The sequence below is a fragment of the Vanessa tameamea genome, chromosome 22 (genome assembly GCF_037043105.1).
Source record: "Vanessa tameamea isolate UH-Manoa-2023 chromosome 22, ilVanTame1 primary haplotype, whole genome shotgun sequence".
Taxonomy (NCBI): Eukaryota; Metazoa; Arthropoda; class Insecta; order Lepidoptera; family Nymphalidae; genus Vanessa; species Vanessa tameamea.
In genome coordinates, this window is record NC_087330.1 from 6,604,532 (window position 1) to 6,628,227 (window position 23,696).

A 23,696-nucleotide genomic window follows, 5' to 3' on the forward strand; every position below is an offset into this window, starting at 1 on the left:
CCCTTAAATAGGCAATCATGACAAATGACTTCAACCAAGTTAGCGGCGGGTAAAAAGTACTAAAAATATTGGCGATGATGTGAGATCAACAACTATTAAGCAATAGTGTTGTCGCTACGATTTTTGAAGCGGGCAACATTAAAAGAAAACATTGGCGGGAAATTTAAGCTCTCTTCTGGATACGCTGGAACCGGGAACATTGTTATAACATTATCTTACATTACTGTATTGTCTTACTTTAATTGCTTAACTTAACCAATAAAGAAATACGTTATTAATTAATTTCGAGAGTGATACATACAACTTATATAAATACACCGTACAAATAACTAGCAGCTGTTAATTAACAAACAACTTTATTTTACAATAGGATATTTTCTATATATAGGTAGGTATTTTAGGTAATGAAAAATAAATTATGAAATTTAATAAAAAATAAAATATTTAGGCAAAAACTTTCATTTAAATATCATCTGGCACTTTAATAAACAACTTTTCTGGAGTTTTAATGCTAGTATTTGTATTCATTATTTTCCTAAAAACACCAAATATTTGTAACCGTGAACGTTGAATGAGTACCGGTCATACTTACACGACTGTTGTTTGTAACAATCTGACGTCATCAAAGTGACTGAGCGTTTTTGAGGGGATAAAAAAAGGTTTAAAATTTAATATAATTTTATGACAAGAAAGTGTGTTTATTTTGGAAATATATTTTTTTTGAGGCTTTTTATTAGGAAAATCAACATTTTGAAGTACTTTTTTAAGCATTGTAGAATACCCTATTGCAGCGTTGCAGAACTATCGATAGTGACTATCGATAGTTGACCTCGAAAACTATTCAGGATATCGATAGAACTATGTAATGTATTCTAATCGCTACACCCAAGATTACTACAAAAAAGTTTCATTGTAATGGCACCGTCCTAACCTAAAAGTTTTTTTAATGTTATGAGTATTTATAATGTTTATTCATAATTCAAACACAAAAAATATTGACAACAATTTTCACATTTAAATTTTTCATTATTCCTTATTCCGCACAAAATGTCTTAATTCTAAAAACAAATATTGTGGTAAATTTAATTTCATTTATTTAAATATACACTATAGTTGGTCTACTAAATTATTTATCTTGAGAAAGTAATACTATCGGAAATTACTGGCTATCGATAGCACAAAACTATCGATACTATCGATAGTTTAGGTTAAAAGTAATGGTTTTTGCAAAACTATCGATAGTATCAATAGTATTGCTCATGGGAAGCTATCGATAGTATTGACACGTGACAATACTATCGATAGACTATCGATAGTATCGCTTACACCTTAACTATCGATAGTCTATCGATAGTGGACTATCGATATGCAACACTACCCTATTGTAAAACTATCAAATATTCACTTGTTTTTTCAGGTGTATTTTTTCATAAAAGGATAACAAACAATAACAGTCGCATAAATATGTCATCGCTACGGGTACTTATTAACATACTATAATTTATTTAGTTCATTTGTATGTTCATCGCCCTCCGCCTATCGTATTTTTTAGTCTAAAGAACGAACATAATCTAGTTACTAAACTAATAAGTACTAGTTTTCTTTTGTGGGAGAGTACCTTTACGCTTTTGCTTTTGAAATAGGATCTAGAAATCAGTCATAAATTTAAAATTGTAATTGTTTAAACACCTTCATGGAATGTTTTTGTGGTAATGGTGCACAAAACACACACAAACACGGTAAGCAAGCGACTTTTTTAATAACAAAATAGATTTTATTCTAAACTAAAATTATGGATAAGGAAATACGTATGGAGTGCAGGTAAGGAGAATTATCTTTGTGTATGAAGTGTCCTTCATAACGTATTAAATAAATGTAAATTTACATGAGCCTTTGTAGTTGGAGAGTGAAATAAAAAGAGTGAAAAGAACTGATTTATAATAATAGACAAGTTTTTTAGGATAATTTTTATTTTATAAGTAACAACGTTTATATCACGATTTGTCTTTTTGTTACACAACTGTCAGATCTGAGGTTCGTTTACACCAATGGTCTCCAAGTCTCCCAGAGTCAGGGACGAACTGACTACTCCACATATGTATTCTGATGGGATATGACTAAGATATATCGTCATAATTTCGTGTCGGCAAGAATATCCAGTCAGTTTTCGGGCCGTTGGCCGTAGTTTGAAGACCTCTGGTTTCTACGATCATCCTTATTGGCCGTAAAAGCACCAATACATTATAAATTGACATTCTTCTTTTACGTATCCCTTAAGGAAGTATATACACAGTGCCAGCTTTAGAGAATATAATGCGCTATGTTAGGTATTAAAAATATAGACTATCACTTCAGCGGTTTTATTCAAATAATTGTTTCTCCAAATTCTACTAGGACCAGCCTAGTACATATTTGCAATAATCCGCACACGCTCGTAATGTGCCCAAAACCGACACTGTATAATGTTATCAACATTGTCCATAATACTGCAACATTCGCAGACTTGTGACATTTATATAACTAAAAATTGCAATGAAAAAATTAAACAATAACGTTGGACTATTTTGAACAGAAAACGAGCTGAGATGTCATTTTGTACTCGCGTAAATCATGTCACTTTACGGCGTTAACCGATAAATGATTATTAAGTACATTAGTAATTACATAAACTATTGATAACGGTTGACATATGGAGATTGTTACTCTCATGGACAGTGAGATTCTACTGGGCGATCTATGTACTACTGCAAAATAAATTCTGTTGAAAAAGTGTGAAAGAGACAAAGCGATTATGTAGCAAATAGCTGATATTTTGACATTACAAATCTATAGAGGCGTTGGGTATTGGAAAACGGTGTCAGTAGAGCCTATGCAACCATGCACCACCGGTTCCATTGTGAGTAAATTGAACTCAACTCAAGTTCGAATATGTTAGATCTCTCATTGAGTGAGTCACTGACGGTGTAAGGTATAGTATATGTTTTTTAAAATTATTTGTCTGTGACCTTCTACAATCAGATGTCCATTCTGTCTTTTGTAAATAAATAAAATGAAGTTGCTTTGTCTCTTTCTACACGGTGATGATTTCCTAAGGCTAGTGCTCAGCCCTTACCTATGTCTACGATTACTCCTGAATACTTATAGGTTTACATCTGACGATATAAATACAAAAAAATCATCAGAAAGTAATAAGTAGGATCGACATACAATTTCTTGTACCACAAATAATGAATATTAACCAACATGATCCATTGTGGTATTCAGTCTGAAAATATTCATATAGCACCGAATTGCCTTAAATATTATTCTATATTACATCTATAGGGCAATTATATCGCTATCATACTACACAAACAACAGGGAATGACGCGATATACTTTGTTTAAAATAATATATTATATAATTAATAAAAAAATATTACGAAACATGAATTTTATGCTTCAACACAACCAATATTGTTTGAGACATGTACATATATATAAAATTTATCATGTGTACTGATTTTTGTAAACAATTCTTAACATTGGACGCTCACATTTATTAAGTATTCGAGAACTTCGCAGTTCAAACAGATTCCAATGTATAAATAATCCTTATCTTAATTTCCAATTAACGAACCATTGTAAAATACAAATTTAACTTTAAGTAATATTTTGTAAAATTTTCACTAAGTATAGCCTTTCAGGTTATTAAGTTCTAACCTTAATTTTAACTTATTCTATAATAGGAGTTTTACTATTTAAGTTTAATGGTATACAAGTAAAATATTGCTTCTTCGTACTTACAAGAGAAATACTTGAAAACATCTAATCAAATTAAAAAATATATATTAAGCACAGTTTATCGCATTCATATAAAACGAAGAATAAAAATATCGAATTGAATGTAAAATTATCTAATACAAGTCATAAATAAAATTATAAATTAAACTCCACGAAACATTCCAAAAAGTAAAGGGGATGCGACGCTACGGCTCATAAATCAATTAAAATAAAATAGCTCGAAATATCACACATCGGAAAACTACACGATTACGAAGCGACGACACGAAAGATTTGAAGGAGGAGGGACGTAACAATAAAAAAAATATGGAATAATTCGAAGGAGTGAAAACATTACACGACACGAAATAAGAATTAAATACGTGCAATTCAACTAACACCGAAAGGCAAACGTGCGAAACGACACCGGGCCGACTCGTCGACGGGCGGGAGGCTCCCCCGGGGGGTCACGCGGGGGTCTTCGCCTTCTTGCCGAACGGGAGGTGTATCCGGCGCCGGCGCGGCTTCGGCACGCCCTCGTCGTCCACGAGCGACGAGTCGGTGGACTCCTCCTCGGCCGCGCGCGCGGGGCCCGCCACCACGTCCGTGCTGCGCGAGCGCTGCATGGCGCCGGCGGGGGCGGCGGCGGCGGGGGCGGCGGGGGCGGCGGGCGCGCGGCGCGGCGGGGGCAGCGGCGCGCGGGCGGCGGCGCGCAGCTGCGGCTGCGACGCCGAGTGCGCGGCGCGCGGGAGCTCCTCGGCCGTCCAGTTCACGCTGCAACGAGCTCGATTAGTGCTCTCGTCCGAGCCCGGTCGATCCCCGAGGTCGAAAAGGTAATATGCGATGTCGGCGCGGTTAATGTGAGATATTTTACATTTCATTGGGTGTGAGTGTGACGTTTGATACTTAAATATATAATTTAAAAAACGCGATAGAATGTTTTTAAGCAAGTTAATGAAATTGAGACTTCGAGCCGAACCAAGCAGAATTTGTGAGAATCACGGTATTTTTTCCAAGACTGTATCTTACTATTTGGTCTATTTAGGCCGGCAGGTCCGGTTTTGTCCCTGTAGTATATCAGATATATGAACAGATCTAATTAACATTCCACTCACTTGTCCCCCCCCAGTACGAAGTGCACGGGGTCTCGCCTGCGCTCGTCTGTTGGACTCTTCCTGACATCGTTGTAGGAGCTCCTCGTGCGTTCGTCGATTGCTCTCCTGTCCTCTGCCCTCCTTTCGTCTTGTTTTTTCTCTCTTGCCTCTTGTGCTAACCTCTCTTCTAATTGTAATCTGTAATTAAATATTAAAAATATCTTTACTTTCATTTGGAATGTAAGAAGAGTTTTTTTAATAATTAACATGGAAAGAAACTAATTAATTTTAGTTAAAGTGATGCCACACTACAATGTTAGTTTAAGGGAGTTTTGTCATCGATTATATAAAAAGAAAATTTTAAATTTATTTATAATTAAAATCTATTTACCAAAAATGATTTAGTGAACGTGAAAACGGTCAGTGCAAATAATTGGAACTGTCACGTTCCTTTTTGAAGTAACTATGAACTTACAATCTACATTTGTATTTGCTCGAGATCTTACGACGTGATATGTTAACATATTGTAATATTTCTATATGTAGAGATATAAAAATACTCGCCTGGCCTCGGCTAGTCTTAGATCTAACGGATAATGTGGTGCATCAGGTTCTTCACTGCCAGACGAATCCTCTCGCCACCCAAACGTTTCCGTCACTAGAATTTTATTTTATATAAATATTGTATTCATACATTCATATCGATAATAACCTCTGATCTTTGACAATATTATTTAAATTCTCGTTACATTCGTGTGAGCAGTATTAAGCAAAAATACCAAACATTTTTTTAAACTGAAACTAATTTTACTACATGCATAAATATAACTATTAATATTGATCTCTTTAGTCACAAAGGCGAGTCCCTCCACGCTAAATAATATACGAATTGTATTTTTTTGCTATCTCTACTCTTAGTCGACTCACGCACACCAAGATATCTTGTAAGTACGAGTGTCACTAACACATACTAACGCACGCCGTTAATAATTTAACATGGAGGGTTGCACCTTCTAACTTACATGTTTAAATCTAATTATGTTTAATACAGAACCATAAACGTTGTACAGCGAACGATTAGTTAAACATCAGTTCCTCTCTTTCTAACATCAGTAATTTGACATTCGATTAAAGAAGACATCTTGTTTATAAATACATATAAAATCGCTATACAATATTTACTATAAAGGGTATTATGTGTTAAAATATTCTTCATATACACCAGTATTAAAAGCATGTATGAAATAAATTATCCCCGATAGTACGACTAAGGAAGCTGTCGCCGATAAAACCATATAATACAACAAATTCTTACCTTTAAATTTAAATGTTGCCATATCAAAGGAACTTGCAATACTAAAAGCCGGAAAGGGCAAAAATAAAACAAAATCACAATCGTCAAAAGCTTTCAAACGTGCAAAGATAAATTTGCTACAAATTAAAAGGTATAGTAACCCCGTTATGTAATGAAATGTTTATTATATATTATGTTATGTATATAATACATTTTGAATTACGGAATTGTTATACAAATATTTAATTACTTTAATTTATTTTATTAATGTATTAGAACGAATAAAATTCAGTATACTAGGATGTATTGTTACCAGAACCATGTGTGTGCATAATATCAATTCAAGCGGTTTGGTGGGCTTGGTTTTAGATCAGTTTCAAATTTGACCTGAAATACTACATGTAAAAAAACTTGTAAATTATTAATAAAAACAATTAGTCATTGCAAATTAGAATGGAACATTATTGATAGTTATTTGACTATCAAATAACTTAATAATTACTGATCTCTCCTTAGGTACTTATTAAATTTTTCTAGTTTTCTAGGTTTGACAAGGACAAAAACGCAATTTAAAATCTGAATATAAAGGTATTACAATTTTAGCATTTTTATTATTACTGGCAAACTAAAAAAAATACTATTTATATGTATAGCTTTCTATTAAAGTTTATTTTATCGGTGCTATTTATTTATTCAAATTAGGAATTGATAGAACTAAATTTGCATGTACAATATATATATGATATTCTTTTATGATTATATCTGATGATTTTTATATACAGTTCAAATGAAAATGAAATATAAATGAAGCAAGGCAATGATATATTTTTTGAAATCCAAATATAGTCAGAAAATAAGAGATGCAACTACAGATAACATGCACAAAGCTAAAGAAGCCCACACCCAAAGCTGAATGTAGTTTAAAAAAAAATTAGGACTATTTCATACATGCTTTTTACCGTCAGGTGACATCATGTGTATTACTAGAGCCTGAAAGCTTCCTACGGATTGTGATGACATGAAATTTGATAAATCATTTATTCATACTAATGAAATTATACATACATTATAAATATATCTATGGTAACAAAATAAATATTATATTCTAACGCATTACATAAACAAAAATGTTTGAGACTTATTTTGTACTGTACACTTCAATTGAAGCATTCTAATTAAAATGTATTTATTTTTTCAGATAAACGAAATGACGTGAGTAAATGATTTGAGACGATTGGATTGGTTAATTTATAACTTTACATATAAAACATACAAAAATTAAGGTTATTATTATTAAGTTGTGGCTAAGGCTTTGTACAGTCAGCTTCAGAAAAAATGTTTTTTGGCACATCAAATTCAACCCAGTAATTGCAATTTTTAAATGCTTAATACCCATCACATTATACATAACCATTTTTAAAAAAACCTTTTTTTTGACGTTACCAAAATTTACTGCCCCAAATAATGTATTTACTAAATATAAAATATCGGTAGTCTTTAAAATATATTATTGTAGTATTAAAATATTACTAAGTAATTTTATAAGAGAGGCAAAAATATATTCGCAAAATAATTGTTACCCAAACAAGTTCTAGGAGCAAATAAAAAGTACATCACTAACTTCTATCAGCGTCCCGCCGTAACAGAAATAACTTATACATAACAAACCAACATCAAACCGGCCATCTTAGATTGTGTGTATTGTATGAAACTTCTTTGAACTCGAAGTGAGTAAAATTTCTAAAAAGTTTATGACAAATATGTTTCAATTCTGTCACATGGCGATATTTTTTTCAAGTTGTCTGTTCATGTAAATTATCAAAGGCTCTTATCGCTATGCCTGGCTCTTATTATAGAATTGTATGAAATTGTTAAAAACACTAAAAGTGATAGCTGTCAAATACCTTCTTTATTGTAGACGAAGCTTAAGTTTTTTTTTAATTTAAACAAAATAAGTAACATTACCTATTAAAAAAATATCCAGCAACAAGAATGATACAGGAACTCAATTTTTTTTTTTTTACACTTACATTAAAACCTAGCCAGATAATGACTAAGAAATGAAATCAATATTTCATTTTATTCATAATGAAATCAATCACATTTGTTTTGTTATAAATGTTATAAAATATATGTTAAGATCAATTATCTTATATTATAAGTTAAAAAAATATATAACTTATTTCTACTTAAGTCTAATAATATAGCTACTCAACAAAGTTAATAATTGGTGACACATATTGAGCTTGATATTATTAAAAAATAAATAAACCAATTAATTTATAAATGATGTACACGTAAGATTGTCTTTTATTTTTCAACTTGGACCAATATGTTACTATGAATAATATTTGTTAGTGATTTAATATAATATAAAAAAGACATTATGCCGTTGTACGAATAATTTTAATTTACCAATTATATAAATATATTTTTATTTTCAGCCTTTCAATTTTTTACTTTTTTTTTGTTTCTTTTAAATAGTGTATAACTTAAGTACACATTATCTTCTATAACACAACAGACGCCTGTGTTTCTTTCTACTGTGTGTTTACAAAAGTCTTAACTGCATAATAATTAAAAATGCTATAGTTACATAAAATAAAGTAAAACATTTCTAAAAATAAATAGAGGCTATAAATTTCTATTGCATTTAAAACAAGATAATGTCATCACACGACTACTAATAATATGAAATGACAGTCGATTGCTTTTATCAAATCCAATCCAAAATCGAATTAACTTCAGCACCATATGGTATACGCACGCGTAACAGTATAATAACATAACCAAATATCATTTAAAACTTTGTAAATATAATTTGTGATGCTTTACAAACATTTGAATTGTACGCACAACGATACTTAACACATTTGAAAAACAGAAGATTATCTATTTGGGATTAAGTTGTTTCGTTAAATTTTAATTTCGGTGATAAATATTTTTCTAATTTTAGATCATTCTTTCAATAAACGCAAAACATGTTTCTATATCTGTCTCCCTCTCGCCCCTGTCTCCTTGTCCCAATTGTTTTCATTGAAAATATTTTACTTTTGACTTCGTCTTCCTACACACAAATCATTATATATTAAAATAAAATGAATGATTTCATTCGAAATGAGATTCTAAATTTGAATAAAAAAATAAGCAATTCTTAAATTAGTAACAAAACTGGCTTGAAATCTTAAAACCAGACATTTTCTAGACGAACAAAATATACCAAACAACCAAGGAGAGCTGTACAATTTTGGCATTGGCAAATGGAGATTTCTTTGGGCCTGATTGATTGAATGAATTACAATTCAGGGAACCCGCGTAATATTAGAGAAAGTAGAAGCTTGAATAAAATATTTTGAAAGCACACGTGATGGTTTCACCAATAATTTTATAAACGATACATTACACAAAAGCACGGTGTTGGAGCTCAATTCAGCGACCCACAATCGGGTGTCATTATTTTGCAGCATAATAAGCCCCCTTGTAAAAACCCTTACAGACTTTGTCGAACATTGACATATTAATTACACAGCAAATACGAGCAACCCTAAAGAAGCGCTTAAGCCCTATGCTTACTAAGAACGTGAACATGTTAAAATTTTAATATTTAAATTAATTTGAAGGATTAAATTGCATTAGGACCGCCACGATTTTTGACCGGTTCAGAATATTCTTCTACAAAAAAAATGCAAAAGTGAAAACTGTTTGTAAATATATTTTTTGAAACTCATGTTCCTTTCCTAGTTTAGCAAGCTCTAACATAGGGTGTATTAGAGTTTGCTACCAGTATATAGTCGTAACGTATGATCGTGCGTACATTTCAATACAGTAAATAACACTAGTCGATGTGGTCGTGGCACACAGGACCGTCTTCGAGCTTACCTGAGCCGCAAAGAGACGTATCGTCGCCTACACTCAAGTCATCCTGGGAACTGCTCATACGGACTGAAAATTTTAGAAAGTTTACAGTATTAGGTAATCATCGACGCAAAATATATTCAATCGTTATAGCACAGGATTATGAAGCAGGTTGAAAGCGTGCAAAGGCTGCCTTCTATTTTTAGCGATCTCTTTGTGAAATTACACTATAAGACTAAAGAAACAACGATATTTAAGCAAGTTTAGATAATAAATAATAATAATAATAAAAAGGATCACATCATAGAATGGAATGTAAAATAATAACACAATAAAATGATTATAGCATATTATAATAAAAATATATTACATATACATAAATAAATAAAATACATATATACATATAATCAAATGGATAAGTAATACTTTTTAAGTTCAACTTAGAGTGTCGGATAACGCATGGTATTCCATAATTTTACAGTCTTGACTGAGAAGCACTTGCTAGAAAATTGTGCATGGCTATTTAGCATGAGTTTAATATTGTCATGTAAGCGTTGAGAAATGTCGGGATTCGGGATCAGTATATTACAATGGAGGAGTGCAGGTTGCTAAATTGTATCAAATTAAATGTTATCATTACATTAAATAAAACACATTAAGTGTATTCATATTATTCGACAATTCCTTCGATTTTTTATTGCCAATAATGACCAAGTCTTGCAGAGTTTGAGTTCATATTTCGTATTTTTCAAACTGTACAAAAATTAAAGTATATAAAAATATATATAACTGTAAGCTGATATTGCTATGAATGTTAATATTAAATAAGACCACCGGTATTTATGACTAGCAGAAACGTTCTGTAAAGATTTATAAATTTATTTTATGATGCTTAAGTGTTATCATTACTATTCTGCAATTTCATTAGGAACCTCCACCTCAAACAGTTTCGTTTGATGATTGCATTGAAAAACATTCTGAGGAATGAAAGATTGTCAACGAACCTCTTCCTTGTCGTCCATTAGCAGTCCTGTACAAAGTGCTCTCAAGGAACTGTAAGCCGTTGTTGTTGATTATGTTGAAGCCACAGAGACGCTCGATTTGTTTCCATCGATGCATTCGTTCCTAAAATAAATATTGTATAATTCTTAGTAAGTTTATCACTGAAATATGAAGAATATAAATTTAAAGTATCATGCACAATCAACGTCTTAAACTAAAAAATAATATATATACATATATATTAAATTTAAACAATCATCATCACTTCTTTTAAAAATATTGTCTATGACAGAAACGAGACACAACTATGGGCCCAGGTAGAAACCTTGAGGGACATCTTTTAACCAATAAATTTTCTTTGTTTCAATTTTATATCTCGTATTTAAATCATAATAATTTATTACTGTTTAATTGAGTATTTAATAGGACATAAAGTATATTATGTGGTTGATGATTGACAATTCATTGTTTTGCTATTTATTGCTTCAAGTTAATTATATTGTGCAAAATAATAATACTGAATTAGTATAGAACTATACGAATACATAATAACTTCTTGTGAAACGTCATCTTGCTCTCTTGTCAGTCGTCGACTTGTTTCATTGTTTCTTTTATAATACCGAATTCTATCCAAATTTAAGAGGTAGCAGTAATTCAGCCTCATAAAAGAAATATAAAACAAGTATCAAGTAGCAGATGTTTCGTGCTTGGCTTTCAAATTATCTCCTCGATATTTTTGTTTCTCCTTCAATATACACGGTACGAGACATATACACCAATGAAACAAAATATACTAACTTCATAGTTTTCGACACTCTTACCCACGTCAAATCCGTAAAGCTCTAGTTGAAGTTGCACAGAAAAACAATTTAGATATATTAGATTCAATCAAATAAAACCTCGTGGTTGATAAATGCTATTCACAGAAATAAAGTGCGATATCGAGATTCGAGTGCCTTAACTTAATGCACGAAATGAACATTTTCAAACCAAAATATAGTATTTTGTATTCAATAATATTATAACTTTATTTAAATCGAATGCATTATCTTTCATGTTATCATAATACTCATTAGTCTGAACTTTGAAAAAAATCACATCCCCGTTAGGATGACCGAAAATCGGATCAGAAGATTTCGAGAATATAACTTCCCGTGAAATAAAATTGACCAATTGTGTACATCGTGTACATAAGTCGTTATAAAATATATAATTGATATTGGTAATGAATAATTTTATATTGATATGTATCGGTTCGTGAATATATGGGCCAGTACAATGGCTAGGCAAGACACAGCGAGGTACAGATCCCCGACCCCGTGGCCGTTCGCCGACGTACCTGCAGCTCCTGCGTGACCTCGTTGAGTGCGGTGCGCGCCTCCACGATGGAGCGGTCCACGTCGTCTATCGACTTCCCGTGTGTAGACACGAACGCACCAACCAAACTCGACCGCTTCTTACGCAATTTCTCGCACTGAAACAATAAGCATCTTAGACAAATGAGGTATTCTTTGTAATTTAAGAGCAAACGTTAGGACACATAAATTTTAATCGAAGATTTTTCAGCCGTCCCACCACTAAATTAACAAGGGACATAACATCTTATTTTCCAAGGTTGGTAGTGCATTGATGAATTTATGCCATCAAGCCGCAGATTAATGCGTCCATCTGCCATATACTCTGTCAAACAAATCAAGAAAATCGACACGTATGGAAAAAAACATGTCAAATGTGTATCCGTGCACCTACGTAGAACTTGGAGCTGCTGTTACTTTACCTTGCAATTAGTATATATTTAGACATTTTACTCCCAAATATTATATTGATTTTTAAAATCAAACTTAATATTTATGGACTTACCGCTTCCCTTGCCTGTTGCAATTGACAGTCTGCCTGCTGTTTCTTTCTTAAGTATGACCTGTTTTCCACCTCATGGGTCAGTTGCAGCCATTGCTGTAGTCCTGGAGGAGGAGCCCAGCATCTGTCTTCAAGTTCTCCTTCGGCTCGACGTAGTTCACCTCTAAGCATCTACGAATTCGTAGAAAAAGAAATGATAAACTCTACTATCAAATTTGTATCGATATATCAACCAATCTTTTAAAGGTAACTATAAACTGATGATCAGTTTCATTCAGACAACTCGAATTCATCACAATTAGAAATGTAACTACTTATTACTAATGATTTAATTACATAAATAAAATAGTATATAGCGTATATTTACTAAATTATTTTATAAAGTAAATCAACAGTTGGCCTACTTCTATTTCAGCTTTCAGTTGCGTCACTTCGAGATCGGACGAGGCAGAATTCAAAAGCGGCGTATCGCCAGCTTCTCGTAATTTCTTTTCTAAGTTTTGCTTCTCAGTAGTCACATTTTCCTGAAATTAAATCACAAATTGGTCGTAACAGTTAATTATAAAATTTTCTTTTTTATATTTATAACCTCGATTCTGTTGATCTTATGAAATTATGATTTCGTGCGTGCTGAACGTCCAAACGTTTATCTTTATTTAAATAAGATTTCCAATTCAAATCAATCGGTATTAATATGCACTGTTTTCTAGGTTTTACAGTTAGACTTTGATGTTGCTCTAAGAAAAAAATATCTTGAGTTCATCAACTTCTTGGTTGCACTTAAATAGGAAAATGAAAAAATATATCCTAGACCCCCTACCTGTTCCAATCTAGCTTTCTCGAGCTCCTTCTGCATATCATCGAGAGCCATCTCAGCTTTCCTCAGCTGTTCCATATCACGCAGCATACGTTGCACTTGATGGCGGCTTGCGCGGCCAGCACGAAGCGCCGCCCAGCCGCCGACTACAGCGCCCAGCAGGAGAGATGCGAGTAACCAGTCTTTCCATCGACTGCCTTCTAGGGACAAGGTGTAGTTTAAGGGAATTTTTAAATAAAAATGTAGATTGTACATCTCTTGAACAAATATTGACCATGGCGATCTATATCAAAGGCCAAAACCGTATGCATAGGAGACATTATAGAGCACAAGAATATGCTCAAATTGGCGCACCCTCTATTGACTCACTCTGGTTTAAAGAACAGATCTAGAAGAAATAATAGTTGGTTTTACATCTTTTTAAAGCACGTGCTGTCGGGTTGCTACTGATAATTCTTTACCAGTCAAGTTACATAACTTCATTACCCCACGTCGAATTCGAATCCTATGCGTCTAGCGGATGAGCCATATGCTAGACTGAAGATGTTATTAGTACACGTGTCTTAATAATGCTTAGGCAACTAACGACAATGTTAATTTTCAATATCATGATTCTTATAACGCTAGCGCAGTCGTCAACGTAATCGCTCTTTTAATGTACTCATACTATTTTATTCATTGCTATTGTTTGACTTAGTTTAACAGATGAATAAATGAATAAATATAAGTGTCGGTTAAAGACTTAAAAACTTTATTCGTTTTATTTATTATATTCTCTTTTTAAATTTAAATTTTTACTAAATTCTCACCTTAAGCGAGAATTAGATGATCACGTGACGCATGAATTACAGCGATGGTATTAGTAGAACCAGACACGTGTTATATAGAACATGTTATGTAAATAGACAAATCAAAATAGTTCAGTAGAATTTTCTCAATCGATTTTTTTTGTTTTAAATTTTTCGAGGAGCTTAGTGTTGTCAGTAAAATAATTTTAGAAATAAAAGAAAAAGAATTCGAAACATGTAAATTCGTCTGGTTTTACTTAAATTTTCAATAATGTGCGTGGCGTTGTGATAACATTATATAAATAAATATTCCCTAGTTTCTTTGCTGGTTTTGTTTTTTGATACAATGAAATATATAATTTATAGTTTACGTCTAACTTACAATTGAGTATTTATTAATTTATTTATGATGTATTTAAAAATACATAATATATATTTATGTGATATAAATAAATATTATGTATTTTTCGTCACTAATGTAAAGTACCTACTATATGTTTTTTTTTTTGTAACTGTGTTCTATAATAATTGAGTAAATTCTTGTTTTTACATCGTATCTGCCAAGCGTTAAGATTAAAACCGTAAATAATAGCAGTTTCTAAGAAAATAAAACATTATGGTTTTAGTAACGTGTAGTCTATAAAAATGTATTAAAATTTTAAAGATGGTTTTTCCATAGATCACGGAGATAATAATCTAGTTTATGAGGAATAAAATGAACAAGTGTCGAAAGTATTAAAACATTTGAATAATGTACTTCTGTTGGTTTCAATAATGGTTAAATTATTTAAAAAAAAAATCTTTAAAAATTACATTCAACAATTTCATCAAACTAATTTGACTTGATGATGTAGGGCTTTGTGAAAACCTGTCTGGGTAGGTACCACTCATTATATATTCTACCACAAAACAGCAATACTTTTCATTGATGTGTTCTGGTTTGAAGTATAAGTGAGATAGAGCACAAGGGACATAAAGTAATAGTTCCAAAGGTTGGCGGCGCATTGGTGATATGATGAATGATATATGTTTCTTACAGTACCAGTAAAGTCTATGGGAAGTGGTGACTACTAACCATCAGCGAAATCTTCAGTTACAAAAAAAACTAAACAATGTTTTCTCCCAGTTAATAATAAATATTGTAAGGCCCGATTCTTACTATCGAAGACGCTATCAAATCTGAAAGTTTTGCTAATTGAACAGAAGATATTGACAAGTGTGTGCTAATACATATATTCAGTTCCAATTTTCTTACCCTCATAGTCTGATAACCTACGATATTGAATTACGATCCGATATGATCTTTGAGACATGAGACGCAAGATCTTTGGCTCAACGTATTTTACGAGGCGCGAGAGTCTAACACTGTTGTCTGAGACTCCGGGTTGCTTATGACAATTTTTCGACAGAATAACGCAATATTTTTTTTTTCATTGACGCTTTGGAAACGCACTGGTTTATGTGGAATTTCACACAATCCAAGATTCGAGCCTCAATATTTCCTTCATATTATATACCTATTTGATCAAAGCAATTAAACTAACAAACAGATTTGATAGTATAGCAATTGCTGTAAACTTAAAACACATTTTGCACCGCGTTGGTTTTTTACGTAATAAAAAGTTTATATTTGGTTAGAAAGTAACAAAGGTTCTACAATACATCACAATAGCTAATTGTTAATCGTAAATAATATAAAGTTTATGATTAATTGCTTTAATATTCATTCGAATGACAATTTATAGCGAATAAAATACATAATCTCAAGGAAAACGTTTGAATAGAAGCAGGAAAATACAATATAGTATCAAATATTAAGACTTCATAAACGTTTTAGAAAAACGCCATCTTTAAATAAGATGTAACAAGTTCGCACGATGTCATTATGTACTTTTTGTTTTAATGTTTAAAAAAGAGATAATGGAACTTCGTCCGCTGAGTTAAAGTTTAAATTATATTAAGTATAAATATTATTTTTTATTGTAAGATTTCAATGGCGTATTAATGCAAAATTGTTGTCATATACATAATTGTACATACTAGTTTTTTATGTCATTATTTACAATCGCAGCTACTGGAACGTTGTCTGGAAGAGCTAACTTTCTTAGCGATGGGATCGTCTTTGTACATCTTCTCTTGAGCTGTGTCATTTTTTTATTAAATTAGTGAACGGCAATTTGGTTATTTAGCCACTTGGCAAATGGCCACTAACATCCATAAACATTGGCACCGTCAGATTTTTTACTATTCTCTGCCTGGAACTTGCACTACCAACCTTGGGAGCGAAGAAGTTATGCGCCTGTATTTACACTGGTTCACTCAACCTTCAAATCGACGCTACACAATACAAGATATTGTTGTTTGATGGTAGAATATATGATGGGACTACAAGCCTACTCAGACAGGCTTACACAAAGCTCTACCCCCCTAGTAAAGTTCTAGAAGAACTAGAAGTGTATACAAAGCAAGTGTTAGCTTTGGTATTTTCATATGGACTTATACAACTCTACTCTAAAAAGATTTTTGTCTTATATTGGCACATTGTTTCGATACTATAATTTCGTCGGGATGTTTTTCTTCACCGACTGCGAGTTTATTCGATTTATTAGTGTCAATTGTGTCACATCCACTGGGCGATGCTATGAATGAGCTATGAATGCATAATATTAATTGAGTTACGCCTACGACCCCAAGGTGTAAGACAATTAGAGTTATTTTCATGTTTACTTGTCAAAATTCGCACATGTTCAATTAATGCAATTTGCTTTTATATCATAACTATTTTTTTAGTGTCTTCTGTAAGATTTTTTTTTTAATTTGGATTTGTATAAAATATATTTGTACAGATTTACAATTCATCTATTTTTAAGACTTGAATGGCGATTTGACGTCTGTCTGACGATTGGGCTGACGTATAAGGATAAATAAACCAATTATATATGATTCCTATTAATTGATTTGATATCGAGCAGAAAAAAATACTGTTCCTAACTAATTATAACGACTCTTAATATATATTAGTATATATTTACTATTTCTATAAATCAGTTATTTGTATGAGACAAAATCAGAAATAACTATGATATTGCTTTACTTGGCTTTAAAGAAGGCAAATTTACTCCGATTATGTTTTTATTTAATCCAGGCAAACGAGCAAATGTACCAGTTGATCGTAAATTATTACATTAATTAAATTACACAGTCAACTCTCCAGTAAGATAAAACAAAGATCTACAGTGTTATGTCCCCTTTGCATATGACACTGGTTTCGGTGAAGGTTATTAATAATATAAAGAAAAATAAATTCAATTATATACTAAAACAGTTTTTAAAGGCACCAGCAACAATATTGCAGTGCGATTCTGTATGAAATGACTTCGTATCTCACTTGTGAAATATTGACAATCGAATTACGGTGATACGCGATTTTGATACGTGTATCCTATAAATTTTATAATTATTATATTCAAGGTTGCATATCACATTCTGAAATTTCACACTCGTATTCTGTGGTGAGTTTCGAGTTTCTGCTCACAGAATAACTGTACTGTAAAAATGTCATGTAAATAGTTAAGAAGAGCTAGCTAAATATTTATTGTTAGTGTTCCAGTTTTGTCTATAAGAGCAACCAAATCTTATATAACAAGAATCTAAATTGTTTCTCTTTCACAACAATAACATTTTATTAAATTTCATTTATTTTATTTATAATAATAATGTTTGTTTATATAGTGTTTATATAGTGGTTGTCCACGAGTGTTTGCACAAGACAAACTGCTTAACATTCTTTCCGAGGGACGGGAGTGGAGTGTCCGACAATTCTGTTCCCCGGACTGTTATTATGAATTCCCTGAAAGAAAAACGCCATAAATTTTACTGACCCAAACTAGACATGCGAACCTAGGACCCCATGAACACGCTACATGAATTATAACTATACGGTTTTAAGCTCACGATCTGATCTTGTTAGCTAAGAAATGTGTCTATAATTCAATAATAATAGTGTTTAAATTATAAATAAATTATGTGCGCTAGCGTGTGGCGTTAATAAATAATCGAGTCCAATTAAACCTTCATCCGTCAAGTCAACATATCGGCCGCCGATCAGGAAGTCAATGAAAGATGCAGCACGCGCAGCAATTGTTCTACCAAACACCATTTATCTCATCACTATTAATCACAAGGTTATTCTCACTGAGATCACGAAAATTGTTGCAAAAAAAAATAATATGCCAAATAACATCAAAACAAAATTATAACCACAATCGACATCCGACAAAACTTGGTATTGAATGAGACAAATGATACTTGAATGCCGTGATGTAAGACTAGTGACACTACAATTTATGCTATTTGCAGGAATCGAACGAATTGCAGCGAAGCATTGAGTGGTAATGAGGTAAACATCCATTATGGGCTAATTTGCCTATGCAGCAGTTACGGCGGCATTATAGAATAATAGTTGCAGAAGTATTTCGAACAATGCTTAAATAATACACAAAGTAAAATAAAAAAATGGAAATCCGAATTCTGTCTGTAAAAGTCATCTATCAATGGCATTGAGGAATCTTTAAATTAAAACTTTTAAATAATATATTGTGTTGATTTATGATTATCAATTGCGTGCCGTTTGAACCCCATTATGCCAGAATTAACAAGGTATTGTATTATATTTTATTAAAATAAAAAAATATCTTTATCAGTTTTATATATAGTATTCTTATATGAATATGAGCGTTGTATTTAACATGTACAATTTAGATCCCAGATACCTTATGCAACTTTGATAATGTATTTTTGGAATAATAGCGTCACACAAGATAGGAGCTATTTTAAAAGGTAGTTTTGACGTCTGTCCGTGTCAAAGGCTTAACTCTGGATACTGCACGACACTATAAATAACCTTACAAAATATTTGGGTAGTTCAAAATTTTGTCGGTATAAGATTCAACCACCATTCTAGTAGTTTTAACTACTATCACAAAAAACACAATCATGAATTTAGAACGTATTCACGTCAATCCTAAACCAAACCGCCACCTCTCCCTGAAACAGTCACAAGCAGTTTCATCCATTTTACCAGATTTTTACAAAAAAATCCAGAAATTAATACGTAATACAGTAACATAACTTTTGTGTAGCCATGAGTCACGTATGGCGGAACTGAGCGTTTAATTGGTTTTAATTAGATAGTTTAGCTCCACACTGCGATTACGGCATGTGACGATGAAATTGAACTGTATTCTAGATTCGATTTTCTACAGTTCTATACAATTATAACAAAATTCAAACAATATAATCCACATATATAATTTATAATAACTAACTATTCTTAATATAAGATTATTATCGAAAGAAATTTGTCCAAGATTCAAACAAAAATTTTGAACTTTGGGGTATTTTAGATATAAAAATTACTGCTGTATGTCCGAAATGTGTGTGTTCGTGCCTCTTTCATTACAATATGTATATGTATGAAAATTTTACGTAATTGGAATGTACATAAAAGTTTCTGAAGGTGCCTTCAATCTAAAACGGATTACCACCCGTTTTAGATCGAAGGCACGCTAAATATACAGATTAATTAAATTTTTGCGGGCTTACTAGTAGTAATTTTATTCAATTTCAAATTTAATAAATTAATTATTATGTTATAGGTTTTATATAGGTTATCGACTTAAGTCGTTGATCTTGTTCATAAGTGTTTGTGAAGTTTAAAAAAAAAAGATTAGATTATAAAAAATGTTGCTAGTATCAGTAAGTCGTTTTGAGATCGATTGAAGTCATCATCTTAATATTTTTGACATTACCAGCAGTTCCTCGGACAAAAAGTGTCGGTTGTAGGTTTGAATGCTGCTATATTGGATTGATTTACTTATAAATATTCAATCATTGCGATTTGAAAAGAGTAGATTAGGATCTATTACATCCTCTGGCATATCCAACGTCGCATGGTAGAACATTTAAAATATAATTAATAATGTTTTCGTTACATAATTTTAGGATAATAATTTAAAATTGGAAACTTTTGATTTTGATTGTCTATATTTTAAATAACACAAAACACTGACTTGCAAGTCCAGTACAAAGTATCATAAATCAGAGAAGAAAGTATAAATAGCGATCATCAATTAAAACATGTTCATGATGTTAAAGATAGATACAGTAGGAAATTTAAAGAATATATTTCGATTACATATTTTATGATAATCTTTGCCTTGAGTAAAACAAGAAAATCATACAAAAGTTATTTAAAAAAAAATTTAAGCCCTATCCCCTAATAAGCATAATTATGGTGACCCTATCAAGTATGATTTAATAACATGGGCAGTACTTCGAACGTAACTCACTCAACTTTTCATTCTCTAAAACTATACTAGTATTCACTAAATAACATTCGTATCATCCCACCAGTTTTTTACCGCGTACGAAATTTTTTTTTATACAGAGTGGCCTAAAAGGGTTTTGGCGATTTGATTCTTAAATTTCTCGGAATCGCTTAGCGCGCCATTTCTAGGAAATTTAGTCACCATGGAGCCAGTACACGGGAGCGCAGCGTGCATAATGTATCCGAGCGTTTTACGAAAACAATAAATCGTTGATTACTGCACGACGGTTGTATCGAACGGAATACGGTTTACGCAATTTGAGTGACGTTCCAAGCGCCAATGTGATTCGCAAATGGATAAGAATGTTTGAGACAACCGGATCGACCGTAACAATAGTGTCTCACGGACGTCCAGTTTCTGCGAGGACGGCCGACATTGTGGAGCAAGTTCGGCGCTCAGTTCGACAAAATTCGCAACAGTCAACCCGTAAAAAAAGTCAGGCTTTGGACATCAAAAGATCAACTCTGCGACGAATTTTGAAGCGTGATTTGCATCTGAAGGCTTACAAAATTCAACTCATTCAAGAATTAAAACCACTAGATGCGAATAACCGGCTTAGTTTTACCAATCAAATGCTTAACTTATTCACTGATTTCAATCATGTGATGTTCAGTGATGAGGCGAACTTTCATCTTAACGGTCACGTGAACAAACAAAATTGTCAGTTCTGGTCCGAGACCAATCCACAAGGCTTACACGAACGTCCACTTCACAGTCCTAAGCTTGTCGTGTGGGCAATATCATCTACCGGTATTGTGGGGCCATACTTTTTTGAAGACAAAAGAGGGCGTACTGTGACGGTTAGAGCCAACAATTATTGCGAAATGATAAGGGAGTTTTTGGTACCAGATTTCCAAGAAACTCAAGGCAATCTCCTCTCGGATATGGTTCCAACAAGATGGGGCCACATGCCACACGGCTAAGGTGTCCATAAGCCTGCTTAGAAATGTTTTTACCGGAAAACTGATTTAAAAAAGGGGTGATATTGAATGGCCCACACGCAGCCCAGATCTCTCCCCATGTGATTTTTTACTGTGGGGTTACCTCAAATCGGTAGTCTACGAAAATAATCCGAACAATTTAGAGCAGCTCAAAAGGAACATTATACGGGAAATCAACAATATTCCGAGAATAACGTTTCGTCGAGTTTTCCAGAATCTGCGAGTTCGGTTTCAAGAGTGCCAAGCAGCTGAAGGACGACATTTGGATAATATTATTTTTAAGTCCCAAAAATTTCAAACTGTCTATTTTTTTAAATTATAAATAAAAATATGGTACGATTTGTAGTCAGTTTTTAAATTAATTTTCAAATCGCCAACAACCTTTTGGCCCATCCTGTATATTAAGACGATGACGTTATGCTATTGTTTTTACTGGTTATTGTTGAAATTATTTATGACAAGTCGTGGTAATATATAATTTCAAGTAAGTTTAAATATTGTATATTTATTCTCCAACTACTAAGGATTCTAATAAGATACTTTGGAAGTAAGATATGAGCGCACTGTGTCTCGTTGAAATATTTTTATGAGGTGTTTACGGGCAAATGTACTAGAATAAAAAATACAACTTTAAACCTATTTATATATATTATATAAATGATAATAATCAATTAATACTCATACAAATTTACAAGCTTATTTAAATAAACAGAATTTGTAGATTCTTACTTAGATTATTGTGAGTAATGCGAGCGTCGGAAAAAAAATGTATATACAGTAACCCGATTTATAACAGCACAATGTAATATATTTTTTACCGTATTTTGAGGCTCTTATCATAAACTTTTGATATAATACAGACCAGTACAGTAAACTGTACTAGTTTTAGTATGAAATAGGAGGTTGCTATTAAAAAGGTTTTAACTTGATAACTTTTTGAAAGTTTCTTATATAAAAAAATAATAAAAAATAGTTGAATTGTAATTTTTAATTTACACTTAATATGAAGGCAGACATGCCCAGACAACAAGATGGTGAGTAATCACTAATTAACTATCAAACACTAACTGCTGTGACACCGGCGTAGGTAGGTGGTAACTGCACATGGCTTGCATGCAGTTACAACGTGAATAGAACACGTAATCATTACCAAATGTATCAACAATAATTTCGTTCAAGCTTTGTTATTTTCGTGTTTCGCGATAAAAACGCTACATGTTTTGTGTGTCGGCAGGAATCTTGAAACAAGTTATTTCGTTATTCCATTTTAAAGCAGTAAAATGGAGAAACACTCTTTTTTTTTCTCTATCCGATCATTGAAATCTACTTAAGGAAGGTAGACGAGAGAATGAGCCTTCTGATGGATTACGTTCGCACATAGACAATGCCGCACATAGATGGCCCGGTGGTTAGAACGCATGCATCTTAACCGATGATTTCGGGTTCAAACCCAGGCAAGCAGCACTGAATTTTCATGTGTTTAATTTGTGTTTATAATTCATCTCGTTCTCGGCGGTGAAGGAAAACATCACGAGGAAACCTACGTGTGTCTAATTTCAACGAAATTCTGTCACATGTGTATTCCACTAACCCGCATTGGAGCAACGTGGTGGAATATACTGCAAACCTTCTCCTCAAAGGGAGAGGAGGCCTTAGCCCAGCAGTGGGAAATTAACAGGCTGTTAATGTATAATGTAATAGACAATAGCACTACAAACAGTAAAAACAACTATATATATATGTATATAGTTAAAGTATCGTCAACCACAACACCACGTCAAACAGAACAGAGACGTTATGTAATATATTATAGGATATGTATAGGCGGACCTTCAAATGGACCACCCCATGGTAAGTGGTCACCACTGCTCATAAAAGTTGGCGCTGTACTTACATCA

General features: G+C 32.6%; 1 protein-coding gene and 1 long non-coding RNA gene across 3 annotated transcripts in view; both read right to left on the bottom strand.

Moving 5' to 3' along the window:
* Window positions 1-2,947: 2,947 nt before the first annotated feature.
* Window positions 2,948-23,696, bottom strand: part of LOC113396559 (stromal interaction molecule homolog) — a 52,259-nt gene continuing 31,510 nt past the window's right edge. The window contains exons 6-14 of one of the 2 annotated variants that reach the window (XM_064218414.1): window positions 13,684-13,880; window positions 13,268-13,387; window positions 12,867-13,034; window positions 12,346-12,480; window positions 11,009-11,129; window positions 10,029-10,091; window positions 5,420-5,513; window positions 4,877-5,053; window positions 2,948-4,535 (exon numbers count right to left, since the gene is read on the bottom strand). In XM_064218414.1, the coding sequence (XP_064074484.1) occupies window positions 4,229-4,535; window positions 4,877-5,053; window positions 5,420-5,513; window positions 10,029-10,091; window positions 11,009-11,129; window positions 12,346-12,480; window positions 12,867-13,034; window positions 13,268-13,387; window positions 13,684-13,880 (1,382 nt within the window). In that variant the 3' untranslated portion in view covers window positions 2,948-4,228. The remainder of the gene's footprint in view (window positions 4,536-4,876; window positions 5,054-5,419; window positions 5,514-10,028; window positions 10,092-11,008; window positions 11,130-12,345; window positions 12,481-12,866; window positions 13,035-13,267; window positions 13,388-13,683; window positions 13,881-23,696) is intronic. The other variant, XM_064218415.1, reaches the window with a different exon arrangement.
* On the bottom strand, window positions 8,458-9,426 carry LOC135193925 (uncharacterized). The gene is made up of 2 exons (XR_010309512.1): window positions 8,746-9,426; window positions 8,458-8,715 (listed from the first exon to the last, which is right to left on the bottom strand). It is a non-coding gene; the product is annotated as an uncharacterized LOC135193925 (long non-coding RNA).